At 37.2% G+C, this 17,137-nt stretch overlaps 1 protein-coding gene and 1 pseudogene across 1 annotated transcript in view; both read left to right on the forward strand.

Annotated features, from left to right (window-relative positions):
* Positions 1–1,444: 1,444 nt before the first annotated feature.
* The window catches only part of SETDB2 (SET domain, bifurcated 2), a 45,357-nt gene continuing 29,664 nt past the window's right edge, over positions 1,445–17,137 (forward strand). The window contains exons 1-4 of the mRNA XM_006879504.1: positions 1,445–1,460; positions 6,310–6,435; positions 11,577–11,642; positions 16,522–16,615. Coding sequence (XP_006879566.1) covers positions 1,445–1,460; positions 6,310–6,435; positions 11,577–11,642; positions 16,522–16,615 — 302 coding nt within the window. The remainder of the gene's footprint in view (positions 1,461–6,309; positions 6,436–11,576; positions 11,643–16,521; positions 16,616–17,137) is intronic.
* On the forward strand, positions 9,444–10,004 carry LOC102873830 (annotated as a pseudogene).

Here is a 17,137-nt window from a genome sequence, read left to right on the forward strand (position 1 = left end):
ATGTCCAGGGAGGATTTTTGCACTTGTGTTGTGATTGGGTACCATCAGCTGACTATGCCTTCAACGCAGCCCTGTGAACAGCACATCTGATCCCTGTTCCATCCTGCACCAGCCTCGTGATGTCTGATACACTTGAGCCCATGCACTGTGTCAGTCTGTCTTAGTGAGGGTCGTCTTCTGTTTCACTGACCCTTTACTTTTCCCAGAATAATACCTTTTCCAAAGATTGACCTCTTTTGGTAATCTGCCCAAAGTATGTGAGACCAAGTTTCATCATTCTTGCCTCCAAAGAGCACCTAGATTTCATTCCCTCCAAGACAGACGTGTATTTTTTTTAGCAACTCATGGGATATTCAGTGTTCTTGGCCAACACTACAACTCAAAGGCATTTATTCTCCATTTATCATCATGTTGCCTGTTGGTCCAGTAGTAAGGAATTTTGTTTTCTTGATTTTGGGTTATAATCCATATTGAAGGCTGAAGTCTGTCATCTTTGGTAAGTGCTTCAAGTTATCTTCACTTTCTGCAAGCAAGGTTGTGTCATCTGCATAATGTGAGTTGTTGATAAGTCTTCCTCCAATTCTGATGCCACATTATTCCTCTTGTAGTCCAACTTCTAAAATTACTTGTTCAGCATAGAAATTGAATACATATGGAGAAAGGATACAACTTTGACAACTTTTTGCACTTCTTTTTGTTGTTAGGTGCTGTCAAATCAAGTAAGACTCATAGTGACCCTCATTTTAAAGTTGCGTACCAGAAGAATAATGATAAATGCTAGCTTTTATTATTTGCCAGGCACTCTTCTAAGTTCCTCACAACAACCTTATAAAGCATTTAATATTATGCCCAGTTTAAAAATATTTCTAAAATGAAATACTCAAATTACTAATTAACAGTGAGTCTCAATGTTAATTTACAAGTATTAACTATTCATGGTGTGATTATGATTCTTTTCTCTAATTTTTTAAATTTTGATATTTTGCAGAATTTCTCTAGTTATGTATTCTTCTTGTAAATTATTTGTGTTGTTGTGACATATTTTCTACATATTTTGCTTTTTACAAATATACACTATTGTTTTCTTTACAGAATGTTATCCATTTGTGGATGAGAAGATGGCGTTATTTTTTTGGTGTTTTTTTTTTAAATCATTGATGATCTAATATGACTGTAAACATCTACTTTATGAAGTTTCATAGACTTGTCATATGTTGGACTATTGATCATTTATGAAAATTTCTTCAACCACAGTTTCTGTTTGAAAATTTGAGCATAAAAAAAAATCCTTTTTAAAATTGTATAATGTTGCTCTTTGCCGGAGAACTGTAAATTTCAGAGACCACCTTTGTATTCCAGTAATATTCTCCAATCAAATTTATATCATTCATCCTTTTTTGCTAAAGCTAATTTTCAGTTTTATATTTATAAACAACACTAGAAGATGGGAGAAAAGAATGGTAAGTGGAAGAATATATTGTTAAACTTTATATTTTAATGTAGACAAGTTAATTTTGTTAATGTTCAAGATTTGTTGATGGAATTAACGAGTTTAGTCTCACGTTGTTGTTGTGTACCTGTTGTGGCCTGTCAAGTTGTAACAGGCTCATAGCTGACCCTCCAGGAGGTTTTCAGAGGCAGTAAATTGCATGTGAGAAGACTGCCCATCTCTCTTCTGTGGAGCAGCTAGTGGGTTTGAACCACATGTGTTTGGGTTAGAAGTGCAACTCCCTACCACTGAGCCACCACAGCTCCCTTAGTCTCATGTAGCCACAAATTTTCACTATCTTTATAATTAATCTTGTATCAGTAATCCTAAATCAGTAATTTAATGTACTTCTTTTTAAAAATAGACTTAATTTTTCTAGATCTTTTTTTTAGACTTACCGAAAAATTCAAGTTGTATATACACTGTTCTTTATTGTTTCTGGATGCTCTGCACCCAGTTTTCCCTGTGGTTAATATCTTACATAGTGTGGTCCATTCGTTACCATTCATAAGCATTATTATTAATTAAACCCAAAAACTTGTTTCAATTTCTTTTGGTTTTGCCTAATGGATTCTTTTGTCGCATGATCCCACACAGGACACCAGATTATATTATTGCATTTGTCACCTTTTGGCTGTGATAATTTGTCTGACTTTCCTTTTTTTTTATGATCCGCAACAGTTTTATGGAATATTGGTGTGATGTTCCTGTTGTGGCTCTGCTATTTTTCTCCTTAGAGTGGTTTTTGGGAGTGATACTACTACAGAGTATCAAGGGTACATATAATAATGTGATTCAGTAATTTACATATTGACCTTGTTTGCTTGGCTGTTATTGTATTGCCAGATTTCTCCATTCTTTTTTTTTTATCCCTTTCCAGACTGTATTTTGTGGAAGAAAATCTTTACAGGGCACATTTAAAGAATGAGAGCAGTCGATAGATAGATAGATAGATAGATAGATAGATAGATAGATAGATAGATAGATAGATAGATAGATAGATAGATAGGGGGGGGAGGCAGACAAACAGACAAATTGATTATTTGGAATATTCTGCAAGGTAGATGTGTCTCATTCATACCATAAGTAAGGCTCATGGATATTTATTTTACACTTTGGGTTATAATTCAGTATTTTTTTTTTTATTTTCTTGCTTAAATTGTTCCACCTTTGGCCATTGGGAATTTTTTGGATTGAAGCCTGTGTTCCTTGGACATACCCGCATCAATATAGGCTTTATTTTGTTTCCACTTCCTTATTTTCTGGTATATAGGATCATCAGTTATCTATTTCCTGCTCTAGTCCTGGAATCATTGTTTGAATGAGCCATGGTTTCTGTCATTAGACTACGCCCTGAAGAAACCAAGATCTGGCTGATACATGTGTTGCTACTCAAGTGGCTTCTCAGCTGAAAATGCAGTGAAGTATAGTTGTCCCTTGTTTTTCTTCTTTTTTTAAATTTTTTTTTTTTTAAGTTTTACTTTATTATCTTTTTTGTGTGTGTACCATCAAATTGGATCTGACTGGTACAGGAGGAGATTGTCCCTCCTTCTCCAGCAGAGCATCTGGTGGATTTGAACTGTGCAACTCTGGGATTGCAGTGCAGCTTCTTGCCGCTAGGCCACCAGAGCTCCCCGTCCCTTGTTTTTCTAACATTTGATTTAAAATCATTTTTACAAAGAGCAACATTCATACTTGTTTTAACTAACCAAGAGACATGCAAAGAAGATTTCACTTTTATGGAAAAGACAGAAAGCAAGCCTTTTAGGAGATAGGACTCCCCCCAGCAGTGAAAGTGACATTCCTTCCCAGGGAATCCGCTCAGCATCAGACACATATAGCCTTGAATAAGTCTGTGGATACCATATGTCTGTGTTGTTTTCATTTTTATGTGTTTCTTGGTATGTTTTTTAGGTTTAAGAATACTCAAAAATGTTTCCCTTAGAAATTGATGATTCTTTGTACTGTTTCAGCTCAAGAAAAGTTTCATAGTAATAATCTATTGCCTAGTGGGGAAACCTCTATATGTAATAACCAGGGGTTTTCTATAAGCAACCAATATAGATGCTCCCAAATTAAGTTAGGCATGAGTTTATGCTTCCATTTCCAACTCTAATCCATGATCACATGGATTATTCTATTCTAGCTTCCTATTTGTAAGCTCTCATTCCAACAGAGAAAAACCTGCCTTCCACTATCCATTAAATCAGCTACTCAATTCCAGTACACAGATGTGGCAAAAGCAGGATTTTTTAATGACCTAAGAAGTAACCATATTAATTAGAATGCTTATGCACAGGTCTTACTGTCTCACCTTAACATATTTTACTCTCCATTCCAAAGTTACTTAGGTCAGCACCTTTCCCTCCTGCCCTCAAGCAAGGCTTTCTTGCATTCCTAATACAAGTAGATGTTCTTGTCATGGTCTGCATTCCTGTCTAGGAACCTCCTAAATGAGATTAATAAATTTGAACCCGTTAAGAGGGAAAATTGATGCCTTTGAGCTGTGGTGCTGAAGAAGAGTATTGAGGGTACCATGGACTAGGTAGAGCAAACACATTGATCGTGGAAAGGGTCAAACCGAGCGGCTCCTTGGAGGCAAGGATTCTGAGGCTCCGTCTAACATACTTTGGACATCTTGTAAGGAGGGACCGATCCTTGGAGAGGGACATCATGCTTGGTAGGGCGGAGGGACAGCGCAGGAGGGGAAGTCCCTCTATGAGGCGGATTGATTCAGTGACTGGGGTAATCGGGATGGGTTTATCAGAGACGGTGTGATTGGCACAGGGCAAAGCAGAGTTTAGGGCTGTTGAAAATAGGGTCCCTATGAGTCACAAGCGACTCAACGGCACATAACAACAATATTTACTATTTGTGCTTTGCATTTTTCTAGGTTTTGTTAAGTGCGTTGATTTTATTTTGCTCCACATTTTCCTAACACTGTGTTCAGGACCTCATATACTTTTTCCACACAATTGGTAGGTGTAACTTTGCATCATCTAGTTCTAGTCTCAGGAGTTAACATTAACATGGTTCATTAGTCCTCTGAACCAGTTGTTGCCATATGTCTTTGATTTTCTTCATATGTCTTTGTTCCATACAGATGCCTGCTAACAGGCTTTTATGATCGCACTCAATACCCACCACAAAGGCATGTAGAAAAAATACTCTGTGGATAAAGCTGTCCCAGATGACTTTCTTAAGAACATTCTTGAGTGAAATTGTTAAAAAAATATCATTAACATGACCGTTTGATGTCACTGCTTTGATTCATGCTAAGACACCAACAGTTGATTTTTTTTTTTATCTTTTTTTTCCCCTCCTCGTATACATTTGTTTCAAATATTGAAACCTTGACTCACCTGCACTATGGGAGGTTCAAAGTAGAGTGCACTTGTGTACTATGCAAGGACAAGGACCAAAGTGTTAACAAGGAGGTAGCATCCCTCCTGGGCCCATCACAATGATGGTTTTTGTAGTTATTGTTGTGTGCCATTGCGTCAGAACCAACCCATAGCTGACCCTCCCGCAAGTTTTCATAGGAAGTTAATTTAATGGGAGGAGATTGCCCACCTTTCTCCCATGGAGCAGTCAGTGTGGATTAGAACTGGGTGCCATGCAGTGCCGTATTACAGTGACAGCAACACTAATTAGCCAGAGATGTCCTTTGGGGAAAGTTTCTTTCCCAGATGAAATTGGGACTCCAGGATCTAGGCCTCACTCCTGGCGAAGATTCTCTCTTTATTTACAAGGAAGAGATCCTAGATGCCATTTTTATCAAGGAAAATGTATTATTATTATACATTAACTTGGTTTTCTGCCCATTAAGTTTTTCTGTGGTTTCACAAATGAGCTTTATAAAATGAAAATCTTAATCTATCCTTCCTTTGCTTAAGGCACTATTAATTTTCATAGCTTAGCTATGATTTTATGTTAGCTTTAGCGTTTTAAAGTTTGCATAAAACAACAGGTATTTTTTTAAATTGCTTTGAAAAATATGCATTAAATGAGAGATTTTGCTTTGGTCAATTAATTTTATTTGCCTTCCTCATTCTGTTTTTTGCTTTAAAAGGATTATTTCTAGGAAAATTTTAATTCAGGCATAAGTAACTTAATGGACTTCAAAAAAATGACCTTCTCTTTATAAAAACTTTTTAAACATCATTTTGATTTGTTTTATGATTTTAAAGTAAGCTCTGGTGCCCTCGTGCTAGGGAGTTGAGATACCAACCCAAAGGCAACTGGTTCAAATCCACCAGCTGTTGCTCAGGAGCAAGATGGGCCATCTCCTCGTGGGCAGTTGACAGCCTCTAAAACCCGCTATGGATCAGCTATTAGTCAGTTCCACCTTAATGGCAATGAGTTGAATTTGTATTGTAAAGTAAATATAAAAAATGTTAAAAAGTAAGACTGACGGATACTTATAATTATTTCAGCCATTGTTGAGATGTTTTATTCCAAAACCATCCACTCACTCTCCTACTCAATGGAAATTGTATTGTTAAACATTTTAAAAGTTCTGTGTCTCTGTGGTTAAACCTTATTGTCACTGTAGAATGAAGTCATCCATTTTTTTCTAATCAAGAAATAGGGTCACTTAAATGTTAAATATCTTTTTAAAATTAGCAGAAATGAGATTATCAGATCATATTTTTTGGGGTTTCATATTTTTTCATGTTTCACAAAGAAACATGACTAAAATCTTTTTTGCTTCTGGGGAAGTGACAGACCAAACTGAATTTTTATTTTTCTCTGACATGCATTTTGGGGAACTTAACAGTCTACTCTAGTTGCCCTCTTGGACTTTTCCCCCCCCCCAGGTGATGCAAAAACTTTCTGGATGGAGCTGGAAGATGATGGGAAAGTCGACTTTATATTTGAGCAAGTACAAAATGTTCTGGAATCATTAAAAAAAAAGATCAAAGATGGGACTGCCACAAATAAAGGTATTAAACAATAAAATACTTCACTTTGATGCTAAATATTGCTCACTGGGAGATGTTGTTGTTGTTGTTACAGATCTGAACCGTTTCCTATCCTGTGCCATCCTCATCATCTCTAACATTCTTGAGCTCATTGCTGCAGTCACTGTGTCAATCCATCTGGTTGAGAGCTGTCCTCTCTTTCACTGACCTTCCACTTTTCCAAGTATGATGTCTTTTCAAAGAATAGCCTCCTGGTAACCTGCCCAAAGTATGCAAAACGAAGCTTCACCATCCTTGCCTCTAAGGAGCACTCTGGCTACACTTACTCCAAGACATAAATGTTTGTTCTTCACAGTACCACACAGGTCAAAGTCATCAATTATTCATTTGTTATTCTAATTCATTGTCCAGATCTCAGATGCATGGCAGGTAATTGAAAAGACCATGGCTTAAATCAGGTTCACCCTCATCTTTAAACTGACATTGTTTTTCCAGACTTTGGAGAAGTCCCTGACAGCAGACTTTCCTAGTACAGTATGTCTCCTGACTGCTGTACCAAAGCTGTTGATGGTGGATCTAGGTAAAATGAAATCATTGACAACTTCAGTCTTTTGTTCATCTATCAAAATATTGGCTATTGGTCCAGTGGTGAGGATTTTGGTCTTCTTTATGTTGAGGTGCAATTCATATTGAAGGTGAAGATTGTAGTCCTTGATCTTCTGCAGCAAACAAAGTTGTATAATCCGCATAATGCTGATTGTTGATGAGTTGCTCCAATCCTGATGCCACATTCTTCTTCATAAAATTCAGTTTCTTGAATGATTTACTAAGGATTTCAATTGAATAGGTATGGAGAAAGGATACAGCCCTCATGCACACCTTTCTTTTTAAACTATGCAGTATTCCTTTGCACATTCCTTTGCTCTGTTCCGACAGCAGCTTCTTGGTACAGGTTTCACAAGATCACATCTGCGTATTGTGGGAGTCCCATTCTTAATGTTAGCCATAGCTTCCGTTTTTCTCTGCTTTGATTCAAATTCCATCTGATACTAGTAATGATATCCCTCTGCTAAACCTAGCTTGAACTTCTGACAGTTTTCTGTCACTGTTCTAGCCATTTTTTTATAATTTTTAGCAATATTTTGCTTACATGTGATATCAGTGATGTTCAATAATTTCCACATTCTGTTGGATTTCCTTTCTTAGGAATAGAAACATATACAGATCTTTTCTAGTGAGTCTAGGCACTGTTATTGTTAGGTGCTGTTGAGTCAAGTATGATGCTTAGCAGCCCTATAAAAAACAAATCTGCACTCTGTCCTCTGCCAACCTCACAATCTAATGCCCTCAAGCCCATCACTGTAGTCACTGTGTCAATCCAGCTGGTGGAAAGTCTTCCTCTTTTTTTGCCATACTCCGCACCTTTCCAAACATGGTGTTCTTCTCCAAGCCTTTCCTAGCAACAGGACCAAAGTATGTGTGACGAAGCTTTGCCATCCTTGCCTCTGGCTGCTCCATCTCCAAGACATATTTTTGTTCTTTTGGCAGTCCATGGGATATTCAGTACTCTCCTCCTACCCCACAATCCAAAGGCATCAGTTTTTCTTCTGTCATTCATTATCCAGCTCTCAGATGCATAGCAAATGATTGTAAAGGCCATAGTCTGAATCAAGTGCACCTTAGTCCTCAAACTAACATCATTGCTTCTCATTTATTTGGAGACATCCCTGACTGCAGATTTTGCCAGTCAAATTCATCTACTGGTTGCAGGTACCAAATGTATTTGTTGTAAGTCCAAGTAAGATGAAGTCATTGACAGTTTCAATCTTTTATCTGTTACGATGTTGCCTGTCTATCCAGTGGTGAGAATTTTTGTTTTCTTGGGAAGTAATCCATATTGAAGCCTACAGTGTTTGATCTTCTGCAGCAAGTGTTCCAAGACTTCCTCACTTTTATTTCAGATTAGGTATTAGTAAGCTGAAATGGACTGGCATTTGTCACCATGAATCAGATCATATGATCTCCTATGCTAGAAATGAAAAGTTGAAGAAGAATGAGGTTACATTCATGTTTAAAAGACCAATGCAAAATCTTTCTGAAGTGCATTACTGTATGTGACAAGATACTATCCAGTCATGTTCAAGGAAGATCTATTAATACATCTATCACACAAATAGACATACCAGCAGCTAAGGCCAAAATAGAGGGAAATGAGGAATTGTACCCACTTTTGTGGTCTGAAATTGACTAAAGATGCATTAATAATAATAATGCCTGGAATGCAGAAGGTGAAAGCAATGAGGAAGGACTCATAGTTAGAAAGTATGGCCTTAGTGACAGAAATGAAACTGGAAATTGAATGATTGAATTTTGCACATTCAAAGATTTATTTGTTGCAGATACCTTTTTAAAGAAACACAGATGGGTAACTATATACCTGGACCTCACCTGATGGACTACACAGGAGTTAAATTGACTATATCCTTGGGAAGAATTGTCAGATAAAAAGCAGGCTTAGTGCTGACTTACATATATGCATATTGAAGTTGAAGAAGAATTAAGTCAGCATGAAACAAAATAAGACCTTGAGCCTATCTCAACTTGAATTTATTAATCTACCCACCTATGAATTTAAAAATCATCTCAAGAATAGATATGACGCACTAAACACTAGTGCTCGAAGACCAGGTGAATTGTGGGATAACATCAAAGACCGTGTCCATGAAGAGAGCAAAAGTTAGTTACAAAGATACAGGAGAAAGAAAAGGCCAGAATGGACATCATAAGAGACACTCAGAATTGTACTAGAGCATCAAGAAGCCCATACAAAAGGAAGAAAAGCCAAAGTAAAAGAGATGAAGAAAATATTCCAAAAGGAGTTCCCCAGCGGTCCCATGGATCTTTCTCTAGCTTCAACAGTGTTTGGACGGAAGTGCTTGGATGGAACAGACCCGGCGAATCCCCCTTCCAGCCTCCAACTACCCTCCAACTTCATCTCCAGGCGTAACATCCAGATCATCTTAGCCATCTCCTATTTTTGGGACTAGCTAACACCATTTTTTTTGTTAGCCCCAAAACTCAACTAACTATGAGCTCTCAGATCCGTCAAAATTATTCTGCCGAAGCGGAGGCTGGTATCAACCATCTGGTCAACCTGCCTCTCTGGGTTTTTATTTGACCGTGATGAGGTGGCCTTGGAAGGTGTAGGACACTTCTTCCACAAGTTGGCGAAGGAGAAGTGCAAGGGTGCCGAGTGGCTCTTGAAGCTGCAAAACCAGTGCGGCGGCCGTGTCCTCTTCCAGGATATCCAGAAGCCATCCCAGGATGAGTGGGGTACACAGAACGCCATGCAAGCAGCACTGGCCTTGGAGAAGAACCTAAACCAGGCCCTTCTGGATTTGCACGGCATAGGTTCTGCCCACACTGGCCCCCATCTCTGACTTTCTGGAGAACCACTTCCTGGATGAGGAAGTGAAACTGCTAAAGAAGATGGGTGACCATCTGACCAACATTAGAATACTGGGCAGCCCCCAGGCTGGGCTGGGCTGGGCAAGTATCTCTTTGAGCGTTTCACCCTCAAGCATGGCTAGGGGACTGCAGGTACCTGTAGGGAGAACCTCTGTGTCTCCCTGCCATCAGCAGTAAGTTTCTCTTTCCCACCGTCCTGTAGAATCTTACCGACACAGAAGCCCTTTGCCCAAGCCTTGGACCAAATGAAACAATAGAGCTTTTTGCAACAACAACAATAAAGATTTCAAAAGGCAGCTCAAGAAGGCAAGGCAAAATATTAAAGTGGAATGTGCAAAGAGCTGCAATTGGAGAATAAAAACAGAATAATATGCTTGGCTTTTCTCTAGCCGAAAGAACTGAAAAATTAATCCAATCACAGAGTCATTATACAAAAAAGAATTGATCAACACTGAACTGTTTCAAGTAGCATGTGATAGTATGGTAATGAGGGAAGACGTTCAAGGTGCATGGAAGACATTGGTAAAATATAAAGCCCCAGGAATTGATGAGACTGGGAATATAGCATCATCCTACATTTCTGGTATTTGTTTTATAAGTAAAAATAATTTGTTTTCTAAGACTCTTATGTTCTAATTGTCTTTATGGTTCTCTAAAAACCTGCTTTTTATATACATGTGAATGATGATAATTACTGTGAAAAACAGGTGCTCAACTCTAGGCTACAGTTCCCTCCCCCTCCTCATTTTTATCTTCTTCCTCCCCCTTCCCCCTTTCACACCCACTCCCCACCCCCACCCCTGTGTATTTTGTGTTTGAAGGGATGAGAGTTGCAAAATAATACCCTTGTCTTACAAGAAAAATTACCCATTACTCCATCATTCAGAGATATCTAGTAGGGATTTTTTGTAATATGTATCTTGCCTACTTTAAACAAAACTTGTAGTATTCGTCTTCTAAAAGTAAAACTTCCTTAGTCGGTAGGCAGTCAGCTCAGTCATTGAGGTTTTTTTATTTTGTTTTTCCTATGTCTGCCTCCATCTTTGATTTTGTGGCATAGACCTTAACAGAGAAACCTCTTTCACTCGTGAGACCTCATAAGTGGTTTCCTTTTGTTTTGTTTTTAGGACATGGTTTTGAAACACTTGCTTCCTCGGCTGTTCTTATACAGGTTCCTACAGGACAGAATCTGTTTGTGTTCTCCTGCCAGGAAAGGCTGGGAGGTTAGATCTCCCCACTTATACCACAGAAGAAAAAGTGTGGTCCCCTGCTTCCATTAGGATTACAGCCAAGGAAGCTCTTTTAGAACTAAGCCCACTTAGCAAACATGGGTCACCACGAAATGGAATCCATGACGACTTGAAACCATTCTCAACAACAGCAACATTCCTAATGCTTCCTGACATTAGTGCTTTTTTTTGATAGAAATCCATTGTGTTGAGGGGAGAAAATGAATACTATTTTTACATTTCATTATTCCTTCTCAGTTCTTCATGAGTCAGATATGGCTTGTTTTTAATTCATTTCAGTCATTTTCTAGCTATAAAACTTAAAATAAGTTACTTCTGAGCCTGCTTGTCCAATCAGAGGAACTTCATGGGAGTTGTGAAGATGAAATAAAATTTGTAAATTGGTTAACACAGTGGCTGGCACCACGAGTAAAGGGAGTTACCACTGTTTTCTTTCCTTAATAGAGTACATCCAAGCAATGATTCTGGTGAATCAAGCAACTATAAATGGCAGTTCAGCCTTCCTAAAAGGTATGTACATCTCTTATACCAAACTCTTATTTTCTTTGTGTGAAGCAGGCCCTCTTTGACATGTCAGGTTAGCTAAACAATTTAAAAGAAAATGTTAAACTCATGTTGCTACATTGTGTAAGACACAGATTTCTTCTATTAAATAGTTTTACCCAGGCTGATAGAGAAGTACACACCTTAGCAAGCCTTCCAGGGAAAGAATGAATAAATGTTCATCTTTTATAAGAAACTTTTTTTCTCATATAAGGGTGAAGATTAGAATATGCTATAAAACTACTTGGCTGAAAAACAGCACCAGAAAGATAAATTCTGGTATACATAAGTTTATAGATCTGTGTTTGATCTTCCAAAGTTTTGTCAGCCCATCAAACTTCCCAACTTTATAGAATTGTAATTTAGGAAAAAAAATGATCAAAGATATAAATGAAAACTGAAAAAAGAAAAATGGATATACTTATCAAAATCTTCTTACATAAACCTTAGTCTATCTCAAATTCACCGAAATGTAAAAAAGTACATTTATTGTTTTTGTTAAGTGTCATTGAGTCAAGCACAACTCATAGCAACCTTATGAACCATATTGTTAAATATTGTCAGATTTTAATAATTTTTGGTTTATTGTCACAAGCTGAAGACCTGTGGCCTCAAATTTCTGATTATATAGGTTAGCACCTTCTCTCTGTTTTAAAGAGTGCTTTTGCTATTCAATAGTATTCACAACAGCAGTGGTGAGGTATAGTTTTGAAGATTAGGTTCTTGTGGGAAGCAATCAACCTTTACCTTTCAATCTCATTTGGAATCAATAGACCCTTAAGGGAGTTCCAGTAGTTTTGCAAGGGAGAGGCTTTTGAATGCAGCAGATGGTAATAATAAACTAATTTTAAACAACTTTTTTCTTCTTGAGAGTATCCTGTTTTCTACTGAAAGAAAGTTGAGTTTGGCTTTTGGACTTTTAACATACTATAAATCAGTATAAATGTGGAATATATATTAATATAAATTGTCTTGTTCATCTGAAATTTATCAGGTTATCTATTTGTAGTGATAAAGCAGTTTTTTAAAGAAAGTAATTTGAGAGTGTTAGCTCTGGTGGCTTAGTGGTTACACTGCCAGCCCCAAAACACATGATTTGAATCCACCAGCTACTCCAAGGGAGAAAAATGGGCACTCTCCAGTAGATGAGGAAACATTCTTACAGCCTTCCAAACTTGTTGGATAAAGAAGCAGAGCTGCAGGTCCTCTCCTTTCCCTTCCTAGGAGTTCAAACGTTCCTACAGAGCCTTTCCTTTCCTGGGGCTCCTCTCTCAATGCAGTAAGGAGCTAATTAGATATTGTAATAAATTACATTTTTAAAAAATGGGCACTCTCCTTCTGTGCAATTTACTGCCTCTGAACACTTGTTGGAGGGTCAGCTAATCAGCTGTGAGCTGGTTGTGACCCCACCATACACAGCAATATAATCGTCATATGTGAGTTTTCAAAACCTTCCAACAGTAGTTTTCTGACTAGCATAGATTTTTAAGATATATGTTGAAACTGGAAGAAACAAAAGAACTCAAGCCAAAACAAGCCACCCCAGAGCCAACTTCAAGTCCCTAGACTATTGCCAAACCACTAATCACTTTATTTTCCTAACTTATCTGTAATTATAAATATTTGCTGTATCTTCTTACAAAAGATTAGGTACTCTTTCTGTGAAGAATTACTTCTCTATTTTATTCCATGATTAATTTGAAAACTTGTGCTTTCCAGCGATTTTATTTTTATGATTATGCTTATATGTGTGCTTTATTCTTTTGTGTAAGCATGTGTCTGTTAGACTCGTGAAAAGATTGGGGGAAAAAGAAGATATTCTTAGTTTATAAAACTTAATTTTTATTACTCTTTTCCACAGTCGTATTTTAAACTTTCTTCTATCACCTAGGTGATTAGAGATACTGTTTTTCAAGTAACCAAGGAGTAGCCTTGAGTATAATTAGATTATAAAAGATTTCTTCATTTAACTTCTATTAATTTTTTAAGAAATAGAACTAGTCTATACACAAAGGTCAATGTAAGATAGAGGAAATATTAATATATTAAAAACATTTTTTTGAATCAGCAGAATAGTCACTATAATTCACGTACCAACTGTTCATAATAAAGCAAGATTCTGTAGTGCTTTTTTAAAATAAAAATTTTTGTTTTAATTGCCATTTTAACAAAAGTTTACAGAAAAGTTAGATTTTCATTCATTCATTGTTGTACATTCTATAGTGCTTTTTAATTAAACAGTCATATTTTTATATTATGATTTTGTTGGATATTAAGAATAGATGAGGTAAAGAAGAGATAGAATTTAGGTATAGAAAGAAATGGGTAAGACCAAGAGAAATATTCATTGCAGTTCATTTTACCTTTTGTAAAAAAAAAACACAAACAGCGACTATACACAGGAACCTCACCTAGTGGAACACATGGAATCAAATTGACTACATCTGTACAAAAACGCAGTAGAGAAGCTCACCATCAGCAGTCAAGACCAGGCCTGTGGAACAGTTACTCATGTGCAAGTTCACATTGAAGCTGAAGAAAATTAAAACTAGTCCACAAGAACCAAAATATGATCTTGAGTCTGTCTCTCCTGAATATAAAAAACACCTCATAAACAGGTTTGAGGCACTAAACACTGATATTTGAAGATCAGATGAGCTGTGGGATGACATCAAGGGTGTATCATCCATGAAGAAAGCAAGAGGACATTACAGTGACAGGAGAGGGAAAAAAAGACCAAATTTAATGTCAGAAAAGGCTCTGAAAATTTCACTAGAGAATCAAGAAGCCAGAACAAAGGGAAGAAATACCAAAGTACAAGAGATAAGCAGGATTACAAAGGACAGCTTATAAATACAAAGTAGTATAATGAAACATTCACAAGGAAATTAAAAGAGGAAAAACTCATTTAGCATTTCTCAAGCCGAAATACCTGAAAAACAAATTCAAGTTTCAAGTTGCAGTACTGAAGGATGCTATGGGCAAAATTTTGAGTTACCCACAAAGAATCAAAAGAAGATGGAAAGGATACTAAGTCACTAAACCAAAGATAATTGGCTGAAACAGAAGCTCTTGAGAGACTAACATATGATTAAGAAAGGTGGTAATAAAGAAGATCAAGCCGTATTGAAGGCATTAGCATAAAATAGGGCCCCTGGAATTGAGGAGATACAATTGACATATTTCACCTAACAAGTGTAGCCCTGGGCATGCTTACAAGGCTGTACCAAGAAGTCTGGAAGACAACTACCTGACCAACTGACTGGAAGAGATCCACATTTGTTCCCCTTCCAAAACAAACAAAAAAAAAACAGGTGATCTAGTAGACAGTAGAAATTATCAAATCTTGATGAAGATTACTTTTAAAATGGCTAGAACAGTACACTGTCAAGGAACTACCCAAAATTCAAGCCAGATTTTCAAGAGGCTGTGGCACTAAAGACATCATTGCTTGTGTCAGATGGATCTTATCTGAAAGGAAAGAATATTGGAAGGAGGCCTGTTTGTGTTTTATTGACTGTGCAAAGGCATTTGTGTGGATCACAAATTACGGCTAACGTTGAGAAGAATAGGAATCCTACAACCTTTAATTGGACTCATGTAAAACCTACAACTAGACAAAGACGCTGTTGTCTGAACAGAGCAAGGGAACCCTGCATGGTTCAAAATCAAGAATGTTGTACATCAAGGTTGTATCATTCCTCCATACCTATTCAGTCTCCATGCTGACTGCATTATTCGAGAAACTGGACTTTATGAAGCAGAATGAGGCATCAGGATCAGAGGAAGACCTTTATTATGTAGAAGACACAGCCTGGCTCACGCAAAGTGAAGAAAACCTGAATTCATGCTTGCTGCAGAAGATCAAAGACTACAGACTTCAATACAGATTACATCTCAACATCAAGAAGACAGAAATCCTCACTACTGGGCCAAAGTCAACATCATGATAGATTAAGACAGGACTGAAACTACCAACAATTTCATCTTGCCTGAAACCACAATCAGCAACCACCCTTGGTATCAGTCAAGAAATCAGGACACATTGCACTGGGAAAGTCTACTGTCAGAGACCTCACCAAAGCACTAAGGAATGATGATATCAGTATAATGACCAAGATGCATCTGATTCAGGCCATGGTCTTTTATTTGCTATGCATCTGAAAATTGGACAATGAATAGAATGACCAAAGAAGAATTGATGTTGTTGAGTTGTGATGCTAGAGAAGAGTAGTGGATATCCCATGGACTGTCAAAAGAACAAACAAATATGTTCTGTAGAAATTGCAACCAGCATGCTTCTCAGAGGCAAAGATGGTGAAACTTTGTCTCACTTACTTAGAGCATGTTGTAATGAGGGACTAGACCTTGGAAAAAGACGTCATGCTTGATAAGGTAGAAGATCAGTGAAAGAGAGGAAGATTCTCACCACGGTGGGTTGACAGTAATTCTAACAATGTGCTCAAAGTGTATTTGAGACATTGAGAATGGCATAAGACGGCAGGTTACAGATCTGTTGTTCCTAAGGTCACTGTGGGTCCTGGTCAACTCAACAGCACCTACCAAGAACAGAAGAGAGGAGAAGAAAAGTAGACCAAAAAGGGGGGGCGAATACCCAAATACCTTACCATAAAAATAGAGATAGTAATAGAATCATGAGAAAATGGTGGGGGGGGGGCGGTGAAATGTATATAACCTGTATATAACATTTAGGAGTTAATTTCTAGAAATAGATCCAGATGTTTACCTTGAAATTTAGTTAAAATTCAGGTTGGACTACAGGCTCTTGAATATTATAGTGAATGATTTTTAACTTGATAGTATCTCACTTTTTTTTTTTAAATAGATGGAACAGTTGTGATGCAGGATGAACAGGAAAACAAATCAAGGTTACTGCCCTCCGCATCGTGTGAACACTTCCCAGAAGACTGTGCATTTCTGTGTGTATATAAGTTGGATTTATTTTATGTTAATGCTTTTGGTCCTTTAAAGTTACTTAGTAATTGCACATTAAAGTAAATTTAGTGTATAAAAAGGGATCCCATTAAAAGCTCTAAAAGCTAGGGAGTTCTGGTGGCCTAGTGGCAAAAAGCTGCATTGCAATCCCAGAGGGATGCGGTTCGAATCCACCAGATGCTCTGCTGGAGAAGGAGGGGCAATGTCTTCCTCCTCTACCAGTCAGATCTGATTTGACGGTACACACACACAAATAATAAAATAAATTTTTTTTTAAAAAAAGAAGCTCTAAAAGTTATAGATTTCTATACTTTATATGTAAAACTTCACAAGTCCTTTAATAGATTGTTTTTCTAAAATTCATCTTAAGGTGTCTTTGTACATATTGAGGTTTTTTTGTTTTGTTTTTATGTATGTTGCACCTAAGAAATTATTTTTCTCTTGCTTTTTTTTCTGATTTGTGGAGCAGTGAAAGATAAATCCCTTATTGTGGAGTTAAGCATTAG

The sequence above is a fragment of the Elephantulus edwardii genome, unplaced genomic scaffold, assembly GCF_000299155.1.
Source record: "Elephantulus edwardii isolate Elephantulus edwardi_28Jun2011 unplaced genomic scaffold, EleEdw1.0 scaffold00004, whole genome shotgun sequence".
Lineage (NCBI taxonomy): Eukaryota > Metazoa > Chordata > Mammalia > Macroscelidea > Macroscelididae > Elephantulus > Elephantulus edwardii.